Consider the following 24773-nt stretch of genomic DNA (forward strand, 5'->3'; position numbering starts at 1 on the left):
AGCATGGCATAGGGGCAGTCCTAGCACAGCTAAATGAGGAGGGCTTAGACCAACCAGTAGTCTTTATTAGCAGAAGGTTATTACCACGGGAACAGAGGTGGAATGCTATTGAGAGAGAAGCTTTTGTTGTGGTCTGGGCCCTGAAGAAGCTGAGGCCATACCTGTTTGGGACTCACTTCCGGGTTCAGACAGACCACAGGCCCCTCAGTTGGCTCATGCAGATGAGGGGTGAAAATCCTAAACTCTTGAGGTGGTCCATTTCCCTACAGGGGATGGACTTTACAGAGGAGCATCGCCCACGGGTTGACCACGCCAGTGCTGATGGTCTCTCCAGATACTTCCGCCTTAGCGATGAGAGCTCCCAGGAGGTTGGGTAGCTCTCCCCACTTTCAGCTGTGGGGGGCACATGTTACACCTGACAGCCTCAGGGTGGTCACCCCTAACTTTTTGCCTGCCTCCCTCCACTTTTTGGACACTGTTTTTGCTGGCATTTAGACTCTGCAAACTTTATCACTGCTAACCAGTGCTAAAGTGCATATGCTCTCTCCCTTTAAACATGGTAACCTTGGATCATACCTGATTGGACTATTTAATTTACTTAAAAGTCCATAGTAATGTGCACTATATGTGCCTAGGGCCTGTAGATTAAATGCTACTAGTGGGCCTGCAGCACTGGTTGTGCCACCCACTTAAGTAGCCCCTTTACCTTGTCTCAGGCCTGCCATTGCAAGGCCTGTGTGTGCAGTTTTACTGTCACCTCGACTTGGCATTTAAAAGTACTTGCCAAGCCTAAACCTCCCCTTTCTCCACATATGTCACCTCTAATGTGTGCCCTAGGTAACCCCTGGAGCAGGGTGCTGTGTGGGTGAAAGGCAGGACATGTACCTGTGTAGTTTACATGTCCTGGTAGTGTAAAACTCCTAAATTCGTTTTTGGACTACTGTGAGGCCTGCTCCCTTCATAGGCTAACATTGGGGCTGCCTTCATACAGTATTGAAGTGGTAGCTACTGATCTGAAAGGAGTAGGAAGGTCATATTTAGTATGGCCAGAATGGTAATACCAAATCCTGCTGACTGGTGAAGTTGGATTTAATATTACTATTCTAGAAATGCCACTTTTAGAAAGTGAGCATTTCTTTGCACTTAAATCTTTCTGAGCCTTACAATCCACATCTGGCTGGGCTTAGTTGACAGCTCCTTGTGCATTCACTCAGACACACCCCAAACACAGGGTACTCAGCCTCACTTGCATACATCTGCATTTTGAATGGGTCTTCCTGGGCTGGGAGGGTGGAGGGCCTGCTCTCACACAAAGGACTGCCACACCCCCTACTTGGACCTGGTGCACTTCTTAGCCACTCTTTGAAGTCTCCCCCACTTCAAAGGCACATTTGGGTATAAAAACAGGGCCTCTGCCCTACCTCATCAGACACTTGCTGGAAAAGAAACCTGAACCAGAACCTGCATCCTGCCAAGAAGAACTGCCTGGCTGCCTAAAGGACTCACCTGACTGCCTTCTACAAAGGACTGCTGCCTTGCTGTTGCCCTGCTGCCTTGCTGAACTCTTGCCTTGCTGCTGAAGTGCTCTCCAAGGGCTTGGATAGAGCTTGCCTCCTGTTCCCTTAAGTCTCAGGTCCAAAAAGACTTCTCTTTTTCATTTGGACGTCTTGTGCGGCGAAATATTTGATGCACAGCTTGCTCCGCAGTGAAAAATGTACTGCATGCCGATCCGGAAAGACGCCGCTCGACGCGACGCCTGCGGTGCAACCGGAACTTCGACGCACGGCCTCGCCTGGACAATGCCGCATGACTTCAGAAAGGAAATCAACGCCTGCCGTGAGGGAGAAGATTCCTTGCACAGCCCACCCGAACGACACGCAGCCGGAAAACAAGCCTAGGATTCCACGCACAGACCCCGGGACATCTGGTAATCCCGCAAACCGCAGAAGGAGACTGTCCGCGTGCCTGAAAACAACGCACGACTTCCCCGTGTGAAAAATAACGACGCAAGTCCGTGTGTGCAGGGGAGAAACCGACGCACACACCATTTTTCCACGTATCTCTTCCTCTGTGGCCCTTTGCGGAGATTTTCCACTTTAAACCAGGTACTTTGTGCTTGAAAGAGACTTTGGGGGTGGAAGGGGTGCGACGGGTGCAGTTGCACCCGTCGCGATTTTCAGTGTCTGCTTGGCAGACACTGAAAATCTTGGTGGGGCCCTGTTAGGGGGCCCCTGCAATGCCCATGCCAGTGGCATGGGCACTGCAGGGGATCCTAGGGGCCCCGCAACACCCGTTACCGCCAGCCAGGTTCTGGCGGTCAAGACCGCCAGAGCCAGGCTGGCGGTAAGGGGGTCGGAATCCCCATGGCGGCGCTGCCTGCAGCCCAGCCATGGAGGATTCCCCAGGGCAGCGGGAAACCGGCGGGACACCGCCGGTTTTCCGTTTCTGACCGCGGCTGTACCGCCGCGGTCAGAATGCCCATGGGAGCACCGCCAGCCTGTTGGCGGTGCTCCCGCGGTCGTTGGCCCTGGCGGTCCATGACCGCCAGGGTCAGAATGACCCCCTTTGTTTGCTTTTTAAAGACTTAAGACACTTTATATCACTTTTCAGTGATATCTCTACAATTTCATATTGCATCTTGGATCGTTTTGACCTGCAATTACCCAGATAAATATTATATATTTTTCTAAACACTGTGTGGTGTATGTTATTGTATGATTTATTGCACAAATAATTTACACATTGCCTTCTAAGTTAAGCCTGACTGCTCGTGCCAAGCTACCAGAGGTTGGGCACAGGATCATTTGAATTGTGTGTGACTTACCCTGACTAGAGTGAGGGTTCTTGCTTGGACAGAGGGTAACCTGACTGCCAACCAAAAAAAACATTTCTAACAACAGTGTAGTAAGTGTGTCTGCCAGGGAACGTCTTATTAAAAGTACCAGGTGTGGTCTGGTTTAATTGTTCACAAATCTCTAGGAAGTGCATCCTATTAAACAGCCTTTCTGTGCCATTGTGTGTGTTCCTTTTGAAATTTGTCACCGCCTATATTTTTCTGCAAGTTGATCAAGAGCTGTGATATGGAACAAATATACATCTCTTTAGGCCTCTGTAGCTGTATGCGACACATAATATCCCATGTGTCAGACTCACAAATCTAAAACCAAGGAACTAAATCTGAAGATTGATGAGAGTAATTTAGGTTAAATTCAGTATAGTATAAATGTTTGATATTGATCACACTTATCACACATGAGATAAAATTCAAAGTTAACATTTTATTTAACAGGGATCAGGGCACTGCAACAAAGCTTTCAGATGTTCAGGCTCTCATCATGCTGACTAAAGAGGGAGAAACTGTGGGGACGAGTCACCATGCACCAATTTCCCTAATCGACCTGTTAAGAGCAAGCGCATTTGAACCCTGTAGACTTAAAGGGAGTGAGTGATTACAATTCTCACATAACTGACCAGCTTAGTAGCCCAGTAGAGTCATGATCAGCTTAAAGTAGTAGGCGGTGTGCTCCGAGTAGGTGACAACAATTTCACACTAGGTTAATGCACTTGCTGGATTCACTTGTTTATATTTTGGCCACATGTTAGAATCCTCCCAAAATCACCTAGAGGTTAATGTGCCTGCTTGAGCGCACTGACACTAGGCCACAAATATGTAGTCTATGAATAACAGCTCAGTGTGTTAATGCTTTCATTGCAGAGACATTGTTTAACCTGTGAGTTAAAGGAACAAACTTGGTAAAATAGTTCTGTTAGTTGTGCACTAACAGCAAACTGCAGCATGAGCCATGCAAGGTGTATTTTATCATTCAGGTAACCAGTGAGATATTTTTAGAAGGCTCATTTGCAGCTTTTTTAAAACATATTTTATTACATTTCCAACATGTTCCAGCCGAAGCCAGAAAGTAATGTCATATAATCACATTAACCATGAAATAATAACATTAACATCATGTTCCACCGCCCATCCCACCACCTCCCGCATCCCTGAGTTCCCGTGGATATTCCTTAGTTGGCTGTTGCACACACATGAGGTATGTCTGCTACACGGTAACATTCATGTCATCTATGTCTGATTGAGGGTAATGAATCAGGGGTAGGGAGATGCCCCTATAGTCTGCCCATCTCTAAACCCATACAATGGCCTAGGCCTTGCTTCCAGACACTCAACACGGGAGGTAGCTCCAATTTTCATACTTGGCTATATCCCTCTTTGCTACGGTGAAACCCAGCAACGGCAGTGTAGGTTGATATTGATTTCCCCCACATGCCTTCGGCTATATGTAGAAGTGTTAACTCAGGGTCCAGTGGTATGGTGTGCAAGAGGACTGCACTAAGATATCCCGTGACCCCCTTACAGAATGGCTTCAGCGAGTGCATTCCCATACTATATGTGTAAATGTACTTTTGAGCCTTGGACCAGTGGATCTATTCTGACCCATTCAGCTAAGGGTTCTATCACCTGGGTGAATAATAAGGGTGAGAGACACCCTTGACGTGTTCCCCTTTTTCTCTGGAAGATCTCAGAGATATGCCATGTGATTCTAACGGATGCTGTAATATCTGAATACAATATCTGAATATATGAAATTAACCTGGGTCCAAAGTTCAGTGTTCGTAATAGAGTAAACATGTATTCAATTGACTGAATCAAATTCTCTGTCCAAGTGCTCTGATAAGATGGCCACTGGTCATCTAAGACAACCGGCTAGAGTCAATGTATTAGAAGCCATCCGTATTATATGGTGAGTGACCCATCCTGACTTAAAGCCGGCCTTTGTAAGTGCTCTGGTTAAAAAGTTTGACCTCTATATTCAGTAGAGAAATTGGGCGATATGAGGATGGGTTCTCCGGGGGCCGGCCCAGTTTTTGAAACACCACAGTTTAGGCATGACGCTAATCGCCAATCTGGAGGCAGAAGGCCGTCTTCTACTGAGGGGTGAATTGTGTTCAATAGGTGTTTCCACAACTTAAACATATACGCCTTAGGAAATTCACAGGGAATCCATTGGGCCCTGGGGCTCTGCTCATGCAAGGATTGGCTTGCGTGAGAACAACCTGGCTGCCCATCATGCCTCTCCTAGGCACTTATGAGCCTCAATAGACAACCTACACACAGGTAGGACATTTACAAAATCCAGGATCTGTTCATGTGTGAGTATTTCTTGTCGGGTATAGACCACCTTGTAGAATGATGTAAATTTATGGGCCAGTGTCTACAGGTTGGTTATCAGAGTTTTTTTGTTCGTCGCTCAATAACGGTAGATTGAGGGAGTATGTCTGATGTTGGCAGAGCTGATACAATAATTTGCTGGATTTATTGCCCCATTGTAAAGTTCTACTCTGGCTTGCCATATTAGTTTGGCTTCATCTATAAGATGATGACCATATCTTTGCTGAGCCAAGGCTATTCGCTTATGTGTCCCTCGCCCATCAGAGGTCGTCCCTCCCTCTTCACAAGTCTTGATGTGCACCTCTAATGTGTGTATGTCTCGTGTTTTTACGTTGCTGATCCTCCACCCACAAATTCATATCAATGTAAAGCAGAACAGGCTTGAGCGCCTCCCACAATGTGGCAGCACTTGTCACAGATCCAGTCTCAGCCTCAGTGATTCGCTCTACCGCATTATGCAATTCTTGCCATAGTGAGGTAATGTCTGAGCCAACCATACTAATCAAAGAGTCAAGAATGTCTCTCTATTGGGTAATTGTAGCCAACAGTGTCACTGTATCTGGGTGTGACACTGGCTGTCCATTAGGGGCAGCCCCGTGCCACTCTACTGCGTCTATTGGTCCATAGTGTTGTTTTGAGCCAGGAGGTGGCTTGTCTTTGGTCATGATGGATTATTTATGACTCTCTCTCTGGCTATCAATTGAACGGCTGGACAGGCCCAGCAGTCAGCTCCTCGGGCCAATGGTGGACCCTTAGATCAAAAACGCCTTTGCACCCCAGGAAGCGATGAGGGTCCAACAAATGTTGATTGCAGTGAGCAAGGCTGTAGAGCGTGGGCCCCTCCATCTACATTGGGCTGTGTGCCTATCCAGGAGTTATCCAGCTCTGTCCTCGCTGCCACAAGGAGCCACAATCCGGATGCAGGCCCGGCCTGGGCAATCTCAGGCAGGCCGTCTCCCAGGCCACAGGCTATGAAAGGGGCCATCAGCTACAGACTGCAAGGGCCCAAATGCACCAAGGGGGGGCGACCGCCACCCCCGCTTCACCTCCAGAGCAGTCGGCCTACCCCGTGCCCTCACGGCCAGCCACAATCCATCATCCTCCCTCCCAATGTGTCTGTATTTTGACTCCAGGCCCTGGGGATGAGTGTCATGTTACCTCTCCGCCACCTCCCGTGGCTGGCCACCTGGAGTTGAGGATCCATGCTGCGGATGGCACTGGAGGGGGGTTCCCACTCTCGCCTCCAGTGAGTGATGCTGGATGCAGTTTCAGTTCCGGTCTATCCCTCTGGCCGCCATCACCTCATGGCACGAGATGCACGATTGTGTGTCACCTGACTCCTTGCCACTCCCCGCAACAAACGGGGTTTAACTCGATTCCAGGGGGAGCCTTGAAGTGGTGCAGTTCCCTGTGGTGCTTGGTGGTGGATATTGAAGGATTTTGTCGGACCACCAGGAGCCCTCTCAAAAGGTGGCCGCCATGTTCAGCTGCTAAGCTACGCCCCCTCATTTGCAGCTTTTTGAAAATAGTAGGATATCTCCAGAAATGTCAGTCTCACAGAAAAAGTGTCAGTATAGTTGCTACACATGTGCGCTTGTAAAAAAAAAAAAAGTAAAGCATATTAATCAATGAGGATGAGACTATATGACCTGTTATAGAGAGACCAAATGCTGGATTTCGACATTCACCATAATTGCATGCCAAGTTCTAGACCCCTTCTCCTGGTGTATTGGGTAATGAAGATGATAGGTGATGGATTAGCAATCTGAAGTGAAAGCTTGACGTTGAATGTTTGTGGGGTAAGGGGCCTCCCAGGATCATTTTGATGTTTGTTAGGCTATTGTCAGGAGAGGGAGTTCCAGTCAATTTGGCGTGACTCTCTCTCACAGCTCCTCTCTGACACTTATAAGCTCAAATCTCTACACTCTACACGTGCAATATTTGTGTGCTTGACAGCCTTCGTAGAACATTACCAGCACTGCTATGGACATGGAAGGGATGAGGTATTAAGGAGCAGAGCAAGGGTCTTGGGTACCCTTCCTTAGCAGGTTGGTGCTGCATGTGGGGTTTCCTTTACTTGAACAACATCAAAAGTAGGTAAATGGATGTTATGTTTATTTAATCAATATCTTGACATTTTCAATTGACTGATGTGAGGGTTTTGCATTTTAGACATTGGAGATTGCATTTTCTCTCCTCGTGCTTCACTCCCACAGGCCAACCCTGTATTACGTAGATCTTAGGAAGAACAGCTGCACTGCACCAAACGTAAGCTTCCAGCATAATTCCTGGTACCGTCATGCACACAAAACTACTCCAAACCATCCAGCAGGCTAAGCATTTCCCGCCTCAGAGACACTTCCAGATAAAGCTAAACTCACATATTGCCCTACATCAACAGTACACTTTACACTCAGCTGCAGGCACAATCATGTGTACGACATTATTCCATTTCAGATAGTTGCTGTGTTAACTTGTGTTTTATGTCTCTAAGAATATGTTAAAGCTGTTCATAATGTCATTTGACAAGTAATGTAGAACTACTGTCATTATCCCAGACTGTTACCTCTATCTTTGCTGGCAGAGCCTGCCTTCTGTCCTCTTTAGTTTTGCACACTATGGCCCTCATTCTGACCCTGGCGGATTGAATCCGCCAGGGCCGAGGGCAGCGAATGCACCGCCAACAGGCTGGCGGTGCATTCATGGGCATTCTGACCGCCGCGGTCAGAAACGGGAAACCAGCGGTCTCCCGCCGGTTTCCCGCTGCCCATGGGGATTCCAACCCCCTTCCCGCCAGCCTGGTTCTGTGGTTTACACCGCCAGAACCTGGCTGGCGGGAACGGGTGTCATGGGGCCCCTGGGGGCCCCTGCAGTGCCCATGCCCATGCCCATGCCAGGGCCCCACATTGCTTTTCAGTGTCTGCTTAGCAGACACTGAAAAGCGCGACGGGTGCCACAGCACCCGTCGCACACCTTCCACTCCGCCGGCTCCATTCGGAGCCGGCATCCTCGTGGAAGGCGCTTTCCCGCTGGGCCGGCGGGCGATCTTTTGCAGATCGCCCGCCGGCCCAGCGGGAAAGTTGAAATGCCCCCCGCGGTCTTCTGACCACGGGGCGGTGTTTGGGCGGTTTCCGCCCGGCGGGCGGCGTCCGCCACCCGTCCGGGTCGGAATGAGGCCCTATGTTGCTTGTTGAGAAATCTCAGACTCGCTCCCCCTAACAGTTTTGACCAAGATACGCCCCTGCATCTAAGGGTCTGATTCTCATGAATCAGGGGCCTCTCAGTACCGAGATTCATGTGAGGGATTCCAGGGGCTCACATGGTAGTGCTTCCAGTGCATCTCTTATATGGACACCAGTATCCCGGGTGAATCTTACCACCTATCTCCGCTTGACCCTTTCGTGATTCTTCTTGCATTCACTTTGCAAGCTAGATTATATGGCCTTTTCAGCATTCACAACTATCTAACCTTTCTCAGTTTGTCACACAAGAAACACAGGCCTCTGCAACACCACTAACGAAAATACCTACTTTACCCTGCAGCTTCTCAACAAACATTTCTATTCTCATGGCCTCTCTAGGTCTCCAAAGGTAAACATCACATATTTTTAGAATCCACTGACAAGACTATCTTCCCTCCTTCCAGAGTCCATGAACACTTAGAGCAAGGGATTCATGTACTTGCCTGACATGAATACACTACTTTTTCCTGCATCATTAAAATATGGGCTCTTGGCCTTTCATGGACCCACATGCAAGGAGACCTGTCCTTTTCCTAAACATGGCAAATGGTCTCTGCTCTCTCTGCTCCAGAACATGAATGTATAATCACATTGCCATCAAACATGAAAACGTAACTTCCTACTGGTAGCAAAAGTACCAGATGATTCCATAACTCTGCTCTCCCTGTATTAATTCTTAGTCTCCTCTGTAACCTCTTTTCTCAACATCTGTTACTTGGCTACTCATAAGCAATAATACCTGACTCACACAAACACTAAAACAATTAAACTCACCCCATGTCAAAACATCTAGAGGTCATATTTATGCTCTCCATGATTATATTCACTGTGTTTTATAAACAATGTGTTGAATCTGTCCTCTATCTACTTTCCCTCCTTCTACTCTCATCATTAGAGTGTGCATGCCCGGTCTTCTCAATTGGATGGCAATGCTGTTTTACAAAGTTATAGGCCCTGTCAATATTTACAAATGAGTAACAGAAGGGGTGAGCGTAGAAGAAAACTTGAATCCTACACACTTGTTCATCTTGAGCTTTCATGCCCAGCTTGCTGACTTTGGGTGATCTAAAGTGTACATGGACATCCAAATCCCGTGGTGGCATTCCTTGTTGCATTTGTTTATCAGGGAGCTGGTCTCCCTAAGTATAGTTGTTGCCTAGATTCACCAAATGTAAGGAATTTCTTGCTTCTTCCAAACCACTCTGATCTGCACAGCAACACTGGATGGGCTCACAGAGCAGAAAATGTCTCCTAATGCCAGATGAGTGGTGGCAGATGACAGCTACATCTAGCGTGACAAAATCCTACCATTAGCTCTCAATCAGAGAGAATCCTTGTTAACTTGGTGGATGCAATGGGTGACACTATGTCATGCCTCTGGAGAGCTGTTAAATGCTTGGAACCTTTGCATGAACTGCAGTATCACCTCACTTGTTCATGCACATATAGTAGCTCCTGTGAGCTGCCTTCAAGTGTTTTAATGTTTCTCTTTAATTGTGTATTTTTTAGGCCCACAGGATCATGGCTGGTGCTCAGGATCCACGTGTCGGAAGAGAATTTCTTTGTTTCACAGCATTGTAGCAAGTGGCAAACACTTTGATATCTTTTTCACAAGCACCACCCCTCAGAAACTCCGATTAATGCTCCTCAACGCGGATGACACAAAAGTAAGGCTTATCCTACCTGTTTGTAGCTATACTAATTACACTGCACGTCAAAAATGATTTACCAGTAAATAGATGCAGTCAATGAACGTTGCCTCTAGCGTAGCTTAAATGGTACAATATGGAAATCAATATTGCAAACAAGGAAAGCATTATAATGAGCATACTACAGCTTTATATTATACAGACAAGTTCTTAGTAGCACGGTCTCCTACACCTCATTTAGATTTGTTTCGAACCTACAGTATATGGCAGCTCCTTCCCCTTATCCAGCAGTTGCAGTAAGGGTACATTAATTTGTACATCTTTACATTTGAGCAGTATTGGTCACTGCTTATGTCTCATTAAATTAAGTATCATATTTATGGGAATTCTGGTGGATGCAATTGGGATGTAACCCTTTTTAGAGGTCATTTATGGTGTATCACAAAAAGCATGTTGGAGGAAATTGACATTTGTAATGTCTAACTGCAGAGTTCTTTAGCTAGCTGATAGACCCAGATGTCACTACTACACACAGCACACACCACAGAGCACACTACGCGATACAAAATGTATAGCGAGCAGCTTTAGGGCATCCCCGTGAAGCCATTAGCACCATGGTACATTTTAAGGATGTAGCAAGCAGGTGACAATGTTATTTTTTTAAATGACTCTGTGACAGTTTGTCGTGCTCTTTAGAAGTATATTTTTTTTTACCTGAAATACAGTTTTCTGCGGTACGCTCATCCAGCCTTTCATTTTAGAAAACATTCCTCAGGTGGGAACACATTCTCAGAAACATAGAGACGGACATTTAGATTCCCAGATAAAAAATATTGATGGGACTGATGTACTCAGGGCTGTCTGCTTTCCTAAGAAATTCCAGAACAGACCAGTATCATAGGCATTAATGAGTATTAATGCAAGCAAAGCAAAGGGACTCACCACCCTGCTTTGGTAGTGAGAAAGAGCTAGAAATGAGGTACAATGTGCTCCTCAGACTTATGTGTAGGTTCTCATTATGGTAATGAGGCTACTGGATTTGGGAGACAGGATCACATGGATTGTGGGTTCTAAGTATGATTCCACACCACATGACACCTGTCGGCCTAATCCGGGTTCTCCCGCTAACTAGCAGCACCTCATCTCTGGCCGAGATGATTGAGGCAACTGGGCGCATGACAAGAAAGACTCCTCAGGGAAATCGAGGTCAATCAGATCTCTTCCCTTTCTCTCAGTTACCAAGGGGTCTGATACAGGCAAAGTCAACAGAGGCAGAATATAGTTCAATAAGAATTTATTGAAATAACTGCATTTTAAATAATAAAGGCATATTTTGCAATAACTAGTATGATAAAACACAATAAAAACAAGCAGGTGACTAACAAAGTAAAAGACAAGAATAGTCCTACCATACTGTCACTAGGTGTGATATATATATTTATCCTACCTACACTATGTCTAAGCACAGCCTAATCTGCCCTTCGGGTTTCCCCCCTGGGGGTACATCATCCCTCATACCTGGAGGAAGAAACCTGTAGTCTCGAGAGACACCGTCCCCATGTGGATAAGGGATCCGGCCGTCTAAACAAGTAGCTGCAGTGAAGCAATCAGTATACAGTTGTTGTCATCTGGCTCGAATCTCCCTCTAATGTGTCTGGGACAAAGGGGTGTTTTTATATTAAAACAGCTGACATTCTAAGAAATAGTCCCCACGTATGAGTGTGAGTTTACTGTGATTGTTGGAGAGCATACCACGTTTGTCAGCAAACCCTATCTGACTGTGGCCTTGGAGAAAGCACAAAGTGAAATAAATGCCCTACTAAGGATGTGATGCTCTCCTAGGCAAAAGTACAATGAGCTAAAGAAAATAAAACATCACCACAAATGTGACTATTGCTAGAAAAATAAAGCAGTACTGAATAAAATGTAACAGGGTTAAAGTGCACAGCGACAGGCCTAGTTAGCTTAAAACAACACATCTAAAACATGGCTAAAATAGCTTTAAAACAACCTCTGGTCCTTTGTCCAACTTCACCTACTCGGCTTGATAGCTCCTGCAGTGATGCAGACAATGTGAACTGACCAAAACAATCTCTTGTTTTTCCATCATTACAGGTCAACCTAGGGTCACAATTTGTCTATGTTTGAGCTGTGAAGACGCATGTCTAGCAAACATGCTTGCATTCTTTCCAAGTGTGATTTTTTTTCAAAAACTCAAGATGTTCGTATGGTGTCAAAATAAAACAAACACTGGAAAAGCCCATAGGTCTGGGTCTTCAGTTATAAGTCTGAGCTATTTGTGTTGCTAGTGCTTGTTCAGTGTGTAATTCTGGTTATTTTACCACTATGGCCCTCATTATAATCTCGGTGGGATCTGCGCTGACGGTCGTCAGAAGACAGCAAGTGCGATGGACCCTCCGCCAGCCACATAATGAACTTCCCGATGGGCTGGTGGGTGCAAACAGTGTTTCCACCCACCAGCCCAGCAGGAAACAGGGCCTGAACATTGACGCCGGCTCCAAATGGAGCCGGCGCCAATGTGGCAGTGCGGCCGGTGCGGCAGCACCCGGCGCGCATTTGTGTGACGGGGCTGTGCATGGGGGCCCCTGCACTTCCCATGCCAAGTGCATCATCCGGCGAGCAGAGCTGTTTGCAGTGCTGCCCTGGTGGATCTGAAACACCACCAGGCTGCCTGGTGGCAGGAGTCTGGCGGTGGCGGCGTTTCCACTGTGGCGTTTCAGCCACGTTCAGAATATGGCGGTCCAGACCGCCATGTTCTAAATGAGGGCCTAAATGTGTTTGAGTTTTTCAATTAGTTCTATAAATTGTGTGCTTTTGTCAACTTAGTGCAGCTCCCATGACTGAGGACCTGAGAAGTTTGCTTACAAACAAATACCTGTTCATGACATTTCTGAATTATGGAGACTTTTGACCAGTTAAATAGTTGTGAGTGGTGAAGTTCTAAAGAGGCATCTCGAGGGGCAATAGTCATGCCACCAGACGTGGCTTTTTTTGATTTCCGATTCTATGTTTTGGAAACAATTGGTTGAAGTTTCGATTATAAATGATGGGCACACGTTTATGGCTCATGCATCTTTGTTCTGAAACCTAGCAGTCTATAGATTTGTGTGGCATTGTATTCGGCATAAAGAATATTCGCCTATTTATCCAGGTGGATAGAACAATTGTTTGATGAGAGTTAATATGTCAGATGTATCAAGATTTGCGAGAAAATCTTTTTACAATTTTAATTGAAAGTGACACCTTTTCCCTTCAACAATCTACCTGGGATAATTTATATAACTGATAATTCAAGTTCATTCTGAAGTTCGTGAGGACATCGCTCATAAGAGCAGGTTCGCTCGGTGCATCCGGCCATGAACATGAGAGCCACAAAGCACAGGAGTGCCAAACGTCAGTGTCAGTTTCCCACCTGTAATTGGCTGCCTTGCTTTCTGCATCCACCCGTAGTTTTCGAATAGCCTAAGGTAGCTCGTTTTTTTTCTCTTGCTGTTCTATTTTTAGATTACCTATTATCTGTTTATCATTAACATATCATTGTCACTTAAGGTCAAAGCCCCAAACTTCCTTGGCAGGTGGTGACCTCCACTCATTGGCAAGCGCAGGGCGAAGGAAGAGCTGTGCTGATCACCATACTCAGTTGTCTAGGTCGGAAGTTGTCTCGATGTAGCAAGCGATACTTGTCAGCAGTCAGCCAGGAAATACGGTAGCCATGCATACGCATTTCCTCTGATTCCAGGCAGTGGTCAAGCCTCTGCTGCAGAACTTGATATCAAGAGCATTTAAAGGCACTAAGATTTCCAACAAACCAATTGGTGCCTCCTGCCCCCGGTCTGTAGGCCGTAACAGTTGTTCTGAGCTATCAGCAGCAGCTAATTCTGAACCATAGCTTAGACGAACACCAGACTGAAAAGTGACCATCGGTGGTATGTTCTACGAATATTGCATCAGTTGCTTCTGCACCACACATCTACAATTTTGCATTAGTATTACAGTTTGAAATATTCCTAACATTTGCTTTGTTACTGGAGGGGGATCATCCTTCTTAGCTTAGGGCCTATGTCCACTAGTGGTGCCACGTTAGGGCAAGTTTTTTTTATTTTGCAGGCAGACAGTCCTCAGGCACAGAGCCTGCCTTTTCCACTTTTCGTTCCCACCCCTGGACTGGGATAAGCAAAAAATCAACAAACTCATCTCCCAATAAAGGATGTTCAAGAATCAAAAAGGTTGGAATGAGGGGATGTGGAAAGCTTGATTTTCACTCTGAGTTTTTCAGTGTTTTCTACTGAGAATGATTTGCCACCTATCTAGCAGTTGACTTACATATACAGGATTTGAGAGTTTTTTTAAATATCTTAAAGAGCTCTAAAGTGATCTGGTTATCTTGATCTAGTTGAGTAGCCTCGTACTCCTTCTTTGCATGGCTAATCACTTTATTCTTGTATTTCTGTCATGCCTGTTTATCTTTGGCTGGTTATAATTTTGTCTTTCTTCTTTCTGATTTTCTACACCACGGCTGTAGTGCTCATACTGGTTACACTAAATGATTACTACTCAGACTAAGAGGGACAAATATTTAATCTAGAACTCAAAGCTTTAAAGAACGTGCCTGGGTTGTCACCTACTATTCCCGATAGAGTTGAAATAAGGTCACCCACTGTCCGGTCCTTTTGGAAGCTAGCCAGACTTAAGTTTGACAACTTTCTAACTTGAGTGGTTAAAATCGCTGGACTGGTGGATGAAAGGGACAATCAATGGGGAATATTAACATCATATGGTCAGACTTTAATGTAAGGCCTTTAGTAAAAGTTCTGTCACGACTTACGTGCTGCTTTACCCTGGAGGCCGCAGAGCGAGTGGCATGGATAGTGTTCTTGAATGTTCGGCCTTGGCCCAAGTAGGGGCGACTCTTTCCGGTAGCCACGGTGCTGCAGGCAATGGGTACGCCAAGAGCAGGCCGTGTCCCTCAGAAGTAGTGCCAGAGGGGAAAAAAAACCTGAAAGGGGAAAAAAACCTCCAAAAGATAGGTTCCTGCAGCAGGAACAAAAAAGAATAAGTAACAGCAGGAGCAAAATACAGGAAAATACACTGGAACCGACGAGAACCAGCACCGGAATACAAGGAAGCAGGAGCGAAGACACCATCCAAACAGAAAGTGTTGCAGCGCAAGGAGAGAAAGAATCACAGCCCTTAAATACCAACAAACAGGAAACGACCAACAGGAAGTAAAAGGCCCAAATAGACCATGTTGCCCTCTTCTTTATGATATATCAGTGCACCAGAAGGATTACTAACTTCGCATATATCACATTTTTCGCTGAGGAGCGATCCGTAATTCTTAAGTGATCTAACCTGGCATTAGTTTATAGCGTCCTGTTGCATAGGGAGGTTAGTGGAATTGTGTACTAGGGATGACACCACAGATGAGGATGAGATATTGGCCATGATTATGACTTTGTCAAGCTGCTTTCTCTCTGTGTAGAATGTTTGAGGCTATCTATCAAGCTTTTATCTTTGAGTTTTGTCTAGGAATTCTGCTCACAGATACAATTTAGCTGTTTTTCTAAAAAAATAAACAAAATGGCTCCTTCACCAAGTGTAGAGATAGTTCAATTCAGATCTACCTGCTTTTTAGCTCACTGCTTAGTTGCATGCACTATTCTCAGGCATATAACCAGTGCCTTGCGATGGCTGCGTTCTTTCATAGGAACTGATATATATGTTCATGGAAGCCATCTTATCCTTTGCAAAGTACATCACCATTGTGTCATAATTCTGACGTAACTTCCGTCTTTCTTTCATAGGCTGTTCGAGTCGCAATTTACTATTCAAATCCTCAGCGTTTGGATGTGTTTGTTAACAATGCATTTGTTGGCCCCAAGAATGCTGAGTGGAATGCGGACAGAACCGACTTTACATATAAAGAACCTAAATACCCAGGTAGGTGCTTGCAATGCCTTCTTGATCTTCACAAATATTTCTACAGAAGCAAATTAATTATCAGTCACCCTTCAGGTCTAAGTGAAATACGTTCTTGTTTCATAGTAATGCATGAACAACAAACTAACGCGTTGTCTTGTGAAAATTACAGTTGTAGGCGAGAGTGCCTATGAATGGATGGATGAGTGGGTGTATAGATTTATTGGTGGATGCATGGACAGCCAGAAGACTGCATACCTAGTTGGATGGATGACACACACGCACATGCACACGCGAAAACAAGGAGCGCAGAATGCAGGTGGGCTACACAGCAACATTCCATGCTTACATCGGGATATACCTCATCTCATTTTCTTTGCAATCCAATAAATCAAAAGAACAATGAATAATGCCTGGTCAAGGAAGTTAAAATACACTCACAGCCTTCCCAAAAAATAGATAAGAGATTGGTACTTGCAAACTTAGTTACTCAAACACTTCAGTGTAATAATAAAGCATTCTATGCTGATTACAGTCATTTTGATTAACACGTTACTACTTAGTGTAGCTGCACTGTACCTTTTGTATATCTACTCGAAAACAAGCCCCTGAGTGTCTGCGTTCTGTTATTCTCTCCGTAGAAGAGTTTCTCCCAGCATTGAACTCCGCTACTCATGGTGAAAACTACTTCGACAGCACCTATCAGATGCTATACATCTTGCTTAGAGGGTCAACGCCTGTGGAGGTTCGCACGTCCCCTCTGCTCATGATTGGATTTAACCTCCCCGCCATGACCGTGGACCAGTTCTACGAAGGGAAGAACTTAGTGAACAATCTTGCAATTTTCCTCAAAATCCCAGCAAGTAAAATCCGCATCACGAAGATCATTGCAGCTTCCAGTAAGCGCAGGAAGAGGGCGACCGGATTGTCTGTTACTGTACAAATTTCAGATCCTCCAACTCTGATGACAAACGACAGTGCCAACACCACAGGCAAGTGTCTTGCATTATAATACATGGGAGCCTGCAATCTCTGTGTAAAGGTTAATCGCTAGTGCTCCTATTACGGTTCAGTTGTGATGTCTACGGTTACCTGTAATAAAGAAATGATGTAGTTGCGCGACTGTAATAAGTTATTACAGATGAGTCGTGACGTCAGAATATCTCCTACCAGCAGCCAAGGAGAAAGACAGGTGTCAGAGCATAACTGCAACTGCGGCTTAAACAACAGAAACAAAAACTGTATTTTCATTATTTTGATCTGTTGTTCTAAAGTGAGCAGTGGTCAGCAAAAAGGAGATATGTATGGAAGCGGAATGATGCACCGAACAGCCACTAGTTTAACGTGGGAAGGAAATGTGCACTGCCTTAAGGATAGTCAAATGAATCTCTGGGCAGAGGCAAAACCCACTTCAAGTGTATCCTAAATAAATGATAGTTAAAAAGTCTGGCAGAAGCTAAAGCTGCCCATACCCAGACCTAAAAATAATTTAGTGAAAGTCTCCCTGCACTGGGACAAGGAGCTATTTTTAACATTACTTTTGTGATCCACTTAAAAATCAGCAGTCGTGCTATAAATCTTCTTGACGTTCACTTATCTTGTTTTACATACAGGGCAGCTTCAATATGCCGAGCTTCAAAACATTTCCCAGAGCATTGCCGAGGCCGCAGTTACCGGGAGCCTCAGCAGTAGCCTCAATATTACTGTTGCTTCAGTGGCTGTGAAAGAGCCCCCTCCGCCTCCAGATGACCCTAAATGGCAGCAGGTAAAACATCCATCAGGGGGGAATAACCATTCCTAAGCATAAATCATAAAAGTTATTTTCTTTATTTTTATAAAGTGTGAACATGTAATGAAGGTGTCAGGGAGCTGCACAGTGTAAGATAAGATACAGGTAAGGAACAAACAGAGATGTAATGGTATGTGACAGTACTAAACTGGTAGGTTACAGATAATACAGATGAGTGTAGCCAGAGGTTTACAAGTAGGTTGTCAATTGAAAACTTTACTTCCAAGCAGTTTACATTGGTGCCTTCCTCTCTTTTTATATGCAGTAACTCCACAGTTGTAAAGATACTACTAGAAATATACTTTTTTGAAAAGCAGACAATTGTAAACTTACACAAAAGTGTACTTTTACAATTGTGAATCAGGCCTGCTATCTTTAGGATGCAAAAGGCTGCAAAAGGCAGCCACTTGAGTGTGATCAAAGTGGGAGTGATGTGATCATCACAGCTTTTCCTGCGTGGAGCATAGCCCTTAGGGGATTGTTTATAATGGGGTTTCGGGGGGCTAGGGTATGCACCTAAGCCAGGCAGAACCCACCCACTCTAGTCAGGGCAAGGGAGTTACACGTCCAAGATAACCCCTGCTCACCCCCTTGGTAGCTTGGCACGAGCAGTCATGCCTATCCCTGATGCAATGTGTAAAGAGTATGCACAACACACACAACACTCGTGACACACTATCCCTACCACAAAGGAAACACAACACCAAGTTATATGAAAATATACTGTATTTTACACAACGCAATTATTAGACCAAACATCACATATCAGTAATATCCTGCTACCTTAGCAGATGTCAGAACATTACACATTAGTTACTCTGCAAACTAGCAGTAGTCACATATAACACACAGGTTACTCAGTATTCTGCAACATAAGCAGTAGTCAGGAAACACGTTATTACACCAAAGCACTTGTCATAAGAATATCATAAACGCCCATATTAGGAACAATATAAAATGTATGGCAAGTCAGAAAAATATATCATAAAACAGGTAGGCAACATATAAATCACTAAAGTCTCTAAGAAGAACATAGGCAATATATATTGTTCCTTAGGAAGTACCTGTATAAGATGAAGGCACCTCCAGTGCCCAAAGAACAAAGAAGGAGCCCCCGGCGCTCCTCTGCGCAATGTGGGGGCCTCCTTGAACTATGGGGTAGTGGGGAGTGGCACGCACCCCATCTTTACTCCTGATGGTACCCCTCCTGGGGCCCACGATCCCTGGGGGCCCCGATGCCTCCACCAGCCCTTACGAAGGGGGCCAAAATCAGTGAAATGCTTTGGGAGGAGGGGGGCTCAGTGCATCCCCTCTGTTCCAAGAACGGGCACCTCCTGGGGCCTGTGGTCAACCATGGGCCCCCTGGGCCTTCACTGGCCCTCACGAGGGGGGGCCAAGGTCCAGGCACAGGCCCACAAGGGGCCAAACGAGGGACCGGCGGCACGGGGGAGCCTCCGTTGATGCTTCTACCCCACCCACAGCCCATCAGAAGGCTCGATTGGGCAGGGAGAGACCTCCTTCTCCCCTGCCCCTTGTGGACGGAGAAAAAGGGGCCTGGTAGGGCAGGTGAGCTTCCGATTAGGCCTCCTTCCCTCCGCCCGCTGAAAACACACGTCACGGCCTACCCAGTGTGGTTGAAGCAGCATGCACCAAAGCAGGTGCCTGCTTGTGCCCCAGGGGCGCTCTATTGAGCGCGCTTCACCCCGAGGGCACAATAGTAGCGCGCTTGCTCGCTCCAATCTTTACGTTTAGAAATGTTCTCCGTGCCCCGGGGGCACCAATAACAGCGCGACCCCTGCGCTACATCCCAGACGGCCCGACTTGCGGCGGTGATTCTGTGCCACAGCAAAAAGCACATTTGAAGCGCTAGGGCACCAACAGAGGCAGCGCTTTCCTACCCCAAGCGCTAGGCCTCCAAGCTATAAAGCCACTTTTCAAAGCGCTTGGTTTTAAAAAGACCTTGAAGCACTCCTTGTGCTAAAATTGGATGCAGGGGTCTGGGGCCACAGCACCCTGCTCCTGGGAAGCAGAGCTCCAGGAAAAGGCCCACAGGTGAAGGGGCCCAGCAACAGGCCAGCACAACGAGGATGCAGCAAGTGGCAAGTCCTTTTACAGTGACCAAGCAGGTCACAGGTCAGCACAGCAGCAGCAGTCCATGGCGGTCCCTGGTGAGTCCTTCAAGCATTTCTGTGTCCAGTTCCAAGATGTTTTAAAGAGTCTCAAAAATGTGGGGAAAATTCCCCTGTACTTATACTCAGTCTTTACAGTGTTTTACAATGGTGGGGAGAGGAGGTTCCAACCAGTTACAACTGGTTCTGGGAGTGGCCCCTCTCTCTTCCAGCACAGGCTCCAAACATCAGTGGGGGGTAAACAACCCTATTGTGTGAGGCCAGGTCACAGCCTTTACAAATGTAGGTGTGCCCCGCCTCTCCCTTCTCTCAGCCCAGGAAGACTATTCAGTATGCAGGTGCACCTCTGTGACACCTCCACCCTCCCTGTGTACAGGCTGTCTGAAAAGTATGCACAAAGCCCCAACTGTCACTCTGCCCAGACGTGGATTTGAGTCAAGCTGAAAAACACCAGAGTCATAAGCACAGAGAAATGCGCACTTTCTAGAAGTGGTATTTCTGTAATAGTAATAAAAAATACACCTACACCAGTAAGCAGCATTTATTATCACCATCACAACCATACTAAACATGCCTATGCTACCCCTCATAAAGCAGACAATACCCCTTACACATAAGGCAGGGCATTTCTAATGCAATCCTATGAGAAGGCACCACTCACAGCAGTGAGACACCAAGTTAGGCTGTTTGTCACTACCAGGACAGGCCACGCAACCTGGCACATGTCCTGCCTTCTACATATATGGCACCCTGCCCATAGGGCTAGTTAGGGCGTACCTTAGGGGTGACTTACATGTAGTAAAAGGGGAGTTCTGGGCTTGGCAAGTAAATTTAGATGCGAGGTCTCTGTGGCAGAAAATTGTGCACACGGGCCTGAGACAGGTTTGAAAGTCTACTTCAGTGGGTGGCGCAAGCAGCGCTGCAGGCCCAATAATAGCATTTAATTTACAGACTCTGAGTATAGAGCTACCACTGTAAAAGGGACTTACAGGTAAATTAAATATGCCAATTAGGTATAAGCCAATCATGCCAAGATAGCACCTGCACTTTAGCACTGATGAGCAGTGATAATGTTCTCAGAGTCCTAGAGCCAACAGCGAGAGGTCAGAAAAAATAGGATAAACTAGGCAAAAGGTCAGGGGTGAACCTGCCACAAGAGCCAGGTCCAACATGGGTTAGTTGAGATATTGTTGCGCCTGTAAGCACCACAATACCATAGTCTACTTTGGAGATTAAGAGTGTTTGTACCACATTTTACAAGTCAGGGAGGGGGGTGAACGTCTTAATTCTCCTAACAAGCCTGATTTGGTGTAGTGGTCCTTTAGTGGTGGAGTTAACATGGGCAATCATGTTTAGGTGATTGTCAAGGGGAAATCAGAGAGAATCCATACAGTCAATCATTTGCAAAGTGCATTTGAAGGAGGTTATGGGGTAAAGAGATGAGAAGAAAAACGCTCTTCAGTGGGTTCAGCTTTAGGTAGTTGATTGAAAGCCAACTTTTATTTTCGATTGTGAGTTTGAGATGTATTATAGCCTCCTACAGGTGATCTGGAGGTAGAACTTTGTACCATCTGTGTAAAGATGGTAGGATATGTTGGGCTGGTATAAAACTGAGGTCAAGATTTCCATGAAAAAACTGAAAAGCATCAGGGCAAGAACAAAGTCCAGACAGCTCCTTGGTTGATATGGATAGTATTTGATAAGGAGTCTTTTTCTTTGATTTGTTGGAGGTGGTTGTTTAGATAAGTGAAGAATCAGTTGAGTCCTTTGCTACTTCAACCCATTTGTGAGTTTTTGATTAGAATGTTGTGATTGACAGCATCAAAGCCAAGGAGAGATTGGGAAGTATAATCAGAAACAATTCTCCTTTGATCAGTATTGTTAGCGCACCCCACAATGTTGAGGATGGCTGTCTCTGTGCTGCAGAGATAGATCAGTACTTTGCTGCGTCTAGTTGGGATGTGAAGGAAGTGGCTTTGGGTTTACTGATATTTTTTGTTGTATATGTTTCTTTCCAATCTTAGCTGAGATATATGTAGAGCACAGAGGTATTGCTGCCATACTTTTTCTGCCATTCTGATCTGTCTTCTTTCTTAATTCACGGTTTTGAGTGCAGAAGGGTTTAATTTTTGCTTCTTGAGGTTTTAAGTATTTTTGGAGTATGTTGTGTTGTAGTGTGTGGTCAGGTTTTCAGCATTGTGAAGACAAATAGCTGGCCGACAGAGGTTGTTGATTTTTGCAGATTTCCATCCCTTGATATTCATAGGAGGTATTCTTTGATATAGAAATAGTTGAGTTGTACTGTGTTTTGGTGTATGACCAGCATGCTACCACCAGACTTTCCCTTTCTGTCCCACCTTTTGATGGAGTCGTTGTGAGGGGCTAATAGGTCACTCATTGTGGAGCATAGGATTTTTAGCCAGGTTTCTATGAGGAATGTAATGCCCTTTCCCTGATGTAGTATAGAGTCAGTTATATCTTTGCAGTGTTTAGTTGGCGAGCTACAGATATGAAGCATACATTTTATGTTGGATTCTGAGGATATTGTAATCCATTTGGAGACAGTAGGTAGGTATATATTCTAGTTGTAAACTATATTCACCTACTGTCTTAAGTTACAATTAGATGATTGCATAGTTACCGGTATGTTTTATGAGTTCTGGATAGAATGTTTATGGCATTCTGGTTTGTACACACTACTGACCTATGTGAGGTTGTTGATGTGTGTGATGCCTGTTCATCTTCGGGAGGGCATGGGTAAGAGATCTAGGGTTGACAGACTTAATTAACATGTTTTTGCAATTGTGCAATTGGATGTAGGGAATATGAAGCAGTTAGATTCTTCAGATTGGGGTCAGGATAAAAGTTGGTCAGGTGCTCTGAGTGTACTGGGCTAATGGTTAATGCATATGGCATAGGGAAACAGCAACATTTGTGTATATTGTTAATTCCCCATTGTGACTTATGTGGGGTAACTGGGGAAGGTAAGGGCAATCTTTAGTGAAAGTTCATAGTTGAGGTAGATGGCTGCTGTGATGATTGGCACTCCTAGTAATGGTGATGTGTTGGACTTGGGCTCAGAATTATGGTGGCCAAGCGCCATTCCAACGCCTCATTAGCGTAATTTTGTTTTAGCTAATGTGGTGTCAGAAGGGCAAAACCACTGCACCATATTTACACAGTGGTGCAATGCTTGCATTGCGCCACTTTGTAACCCCTTGCACACATTATGCCTGCGCCATTTTTATCAGCATTTTTTAACTCCTGCTCTTTGCAAAGAGGCTATCATTGGTTGAAATGGGCCTCTGGGTCCTTTGCAGGATTGGTGTCATAATTTGTTACGCTAATCGTGCAAAGCACTGGACTAGCATAAAAAATTATGACACTTGTCCCATTGACTACCACTATTGTGCGCCATATTTTAAATATGGTGCACACATTGTGGCGTAAGGAGGGCACAAACGGACACAAGAAAAGTGGTGCTGCACTAGGTGCAGCTCCACTTTTCATAAATCTGCCCCTTGTTGCTGAGATTGAGTTATGAGGAGGGCTAGGATAGAGTGGTAGAGTATTTTATTGGTGTGAGGCTTAAAGTATAAGGTGTGGTAGATAAAATATGGAATGAGGAATGATGGGTTGAGGAGATTTAAGACTAGAGTAGATTGGGGTATGCTTATGAGGATGTAGGTGAGGGGAGTTTATTTGCCAATGAAGGTATGATGGGAGATGCGTCGCTTGAGAGGTATCTGAGATTGTGAGAGATGTGGTAGAAAGCAGGTTTGTGATGAGGCTTTGTCTCAGATTTCTCATTAAGAGGTACAACAAGGTGGAAAAGTGTAGTTCAAAGTATTTAAGGTTGTGGTTAGAGGTCTCTATTAGGATTTTGCAATTTTTCTAGATGTTCTGCTCTCAGTTTTGAAATTCGATATGGGTGATATAGTGAGTTTGAGGCCATATGGGATTTTCAGTTCATTTGGTCGTATGGAGGTGGATGTTGATACGCTCTTTCCATCCTCCAATCTAGCCTGTGTTGAAAATGAGATCCACTTTTGATCTCCATTTTTTATGCCGAAATAGAGATCTGCAAATAAGAGTCCAAGTTTCTAAAATGCTGTGTTTGTAGTTCACTGAGGCATTTGTGGATAGATTGAGTAGCTGATCCTAAAGGAGCTGGGTCCAGGTTTTTGAAGTATGTTTACCTGGTCAGACTTCATTTGGGCTCTAATGAGTTAGAGGTTGATTGCATAGAGAGGATTGATTAGGAGAGTATTGCCAAGGTTGGTGTCAAAGGATGATCTCATAGAGTGATGACCCAGTTGTATTCTTTAGCAGTTACATAGCTTTAGTGTTGAAGTGGAGGTGTGTTGTAATCCAACAGTACGCTGCATTGGAACATTCAGGATATGAAAAGAGCTACATTTCTAGATTCTCTAGCGGTTGCCTTGGGCTGCAGTAACAGTAGTTAAAAGTCATGTTTGCCCACCAGTTAGTTGCATCAGAATGTTTGTGTGTCTGCAAATAGCTTGAGTGTGGGTCTGAGTAAATGCAACCTTGTGTGCTGGTCTCAGTTGGGGCTTGCTGTGATGAGCAGAGTCTATTGCAGGGAGTGGTCAGGCAAGTCGAAACTCTGAGATCCTTACAGATTGAAAGTTCCGCCCTCTTGATGCACATTTCAACCTACGCATCACATTCTTACTCTGCAAGTGAAGGCCGCAGGACGGTTACAACTGTAGTGCGCGCCTCACAATTGGGATAAGCCATCCTGTCCTAAGAAAACAACCGGTCATAAACTTTGAGAAATAAAACATACATTTAAAACTTGCCTAAAGGCCACAA

The 24773-nt window shown here is 45.3% G+C and overlaps 1 protein-coding gene across 2 annotated transcripts in view; it reads left to right on the forward strand.

Annotated features, from left to right (window-relative positions):
* Positions 1–24773, forward strand: part of LOC138282757 (fibrocystin-L-like) — a 735329-nt gene that overhangs the window by 643162 nt on the left and 67394 nt on the right. For both annotated transcript variants that reach the window (XM_069220628.1, XM_069220629.1), the window contains exons 74-77: positions 9940–10097; positions 15905–16040; positions 16661–17011; positions 17633–17784. In XM_069220628.1, coding sequence (XP_069076729.1) covers positions 9940–10097; positions 15905–16040; positions 16661–17011; positions 17633–17784 — 797 coding nt within the window. The remainder of the gene's footprint in view (positions 1–9939; positions 10098–15904; positions 16041–16660; positions 17012–17632; positions 17785–24773) is intronic.

This window comes from Pleurodeles waltl, chromosome 2_2 (assembly GCF_031143425.1).
Source record: "Pleurodeles waltl isolate 20211129_DDA chromosome 2_2, aPleWal1.hap1.20221129, whole genome shotgun sequence".
In the NCBI taxonomy this organism is placed as follows: domain Eukaryota; kingdom Metazoa; phylum Chordata; class Amphibia; order Caudata; family Salamandridae; genus Pleurodeles; species Pleurodeles waltl.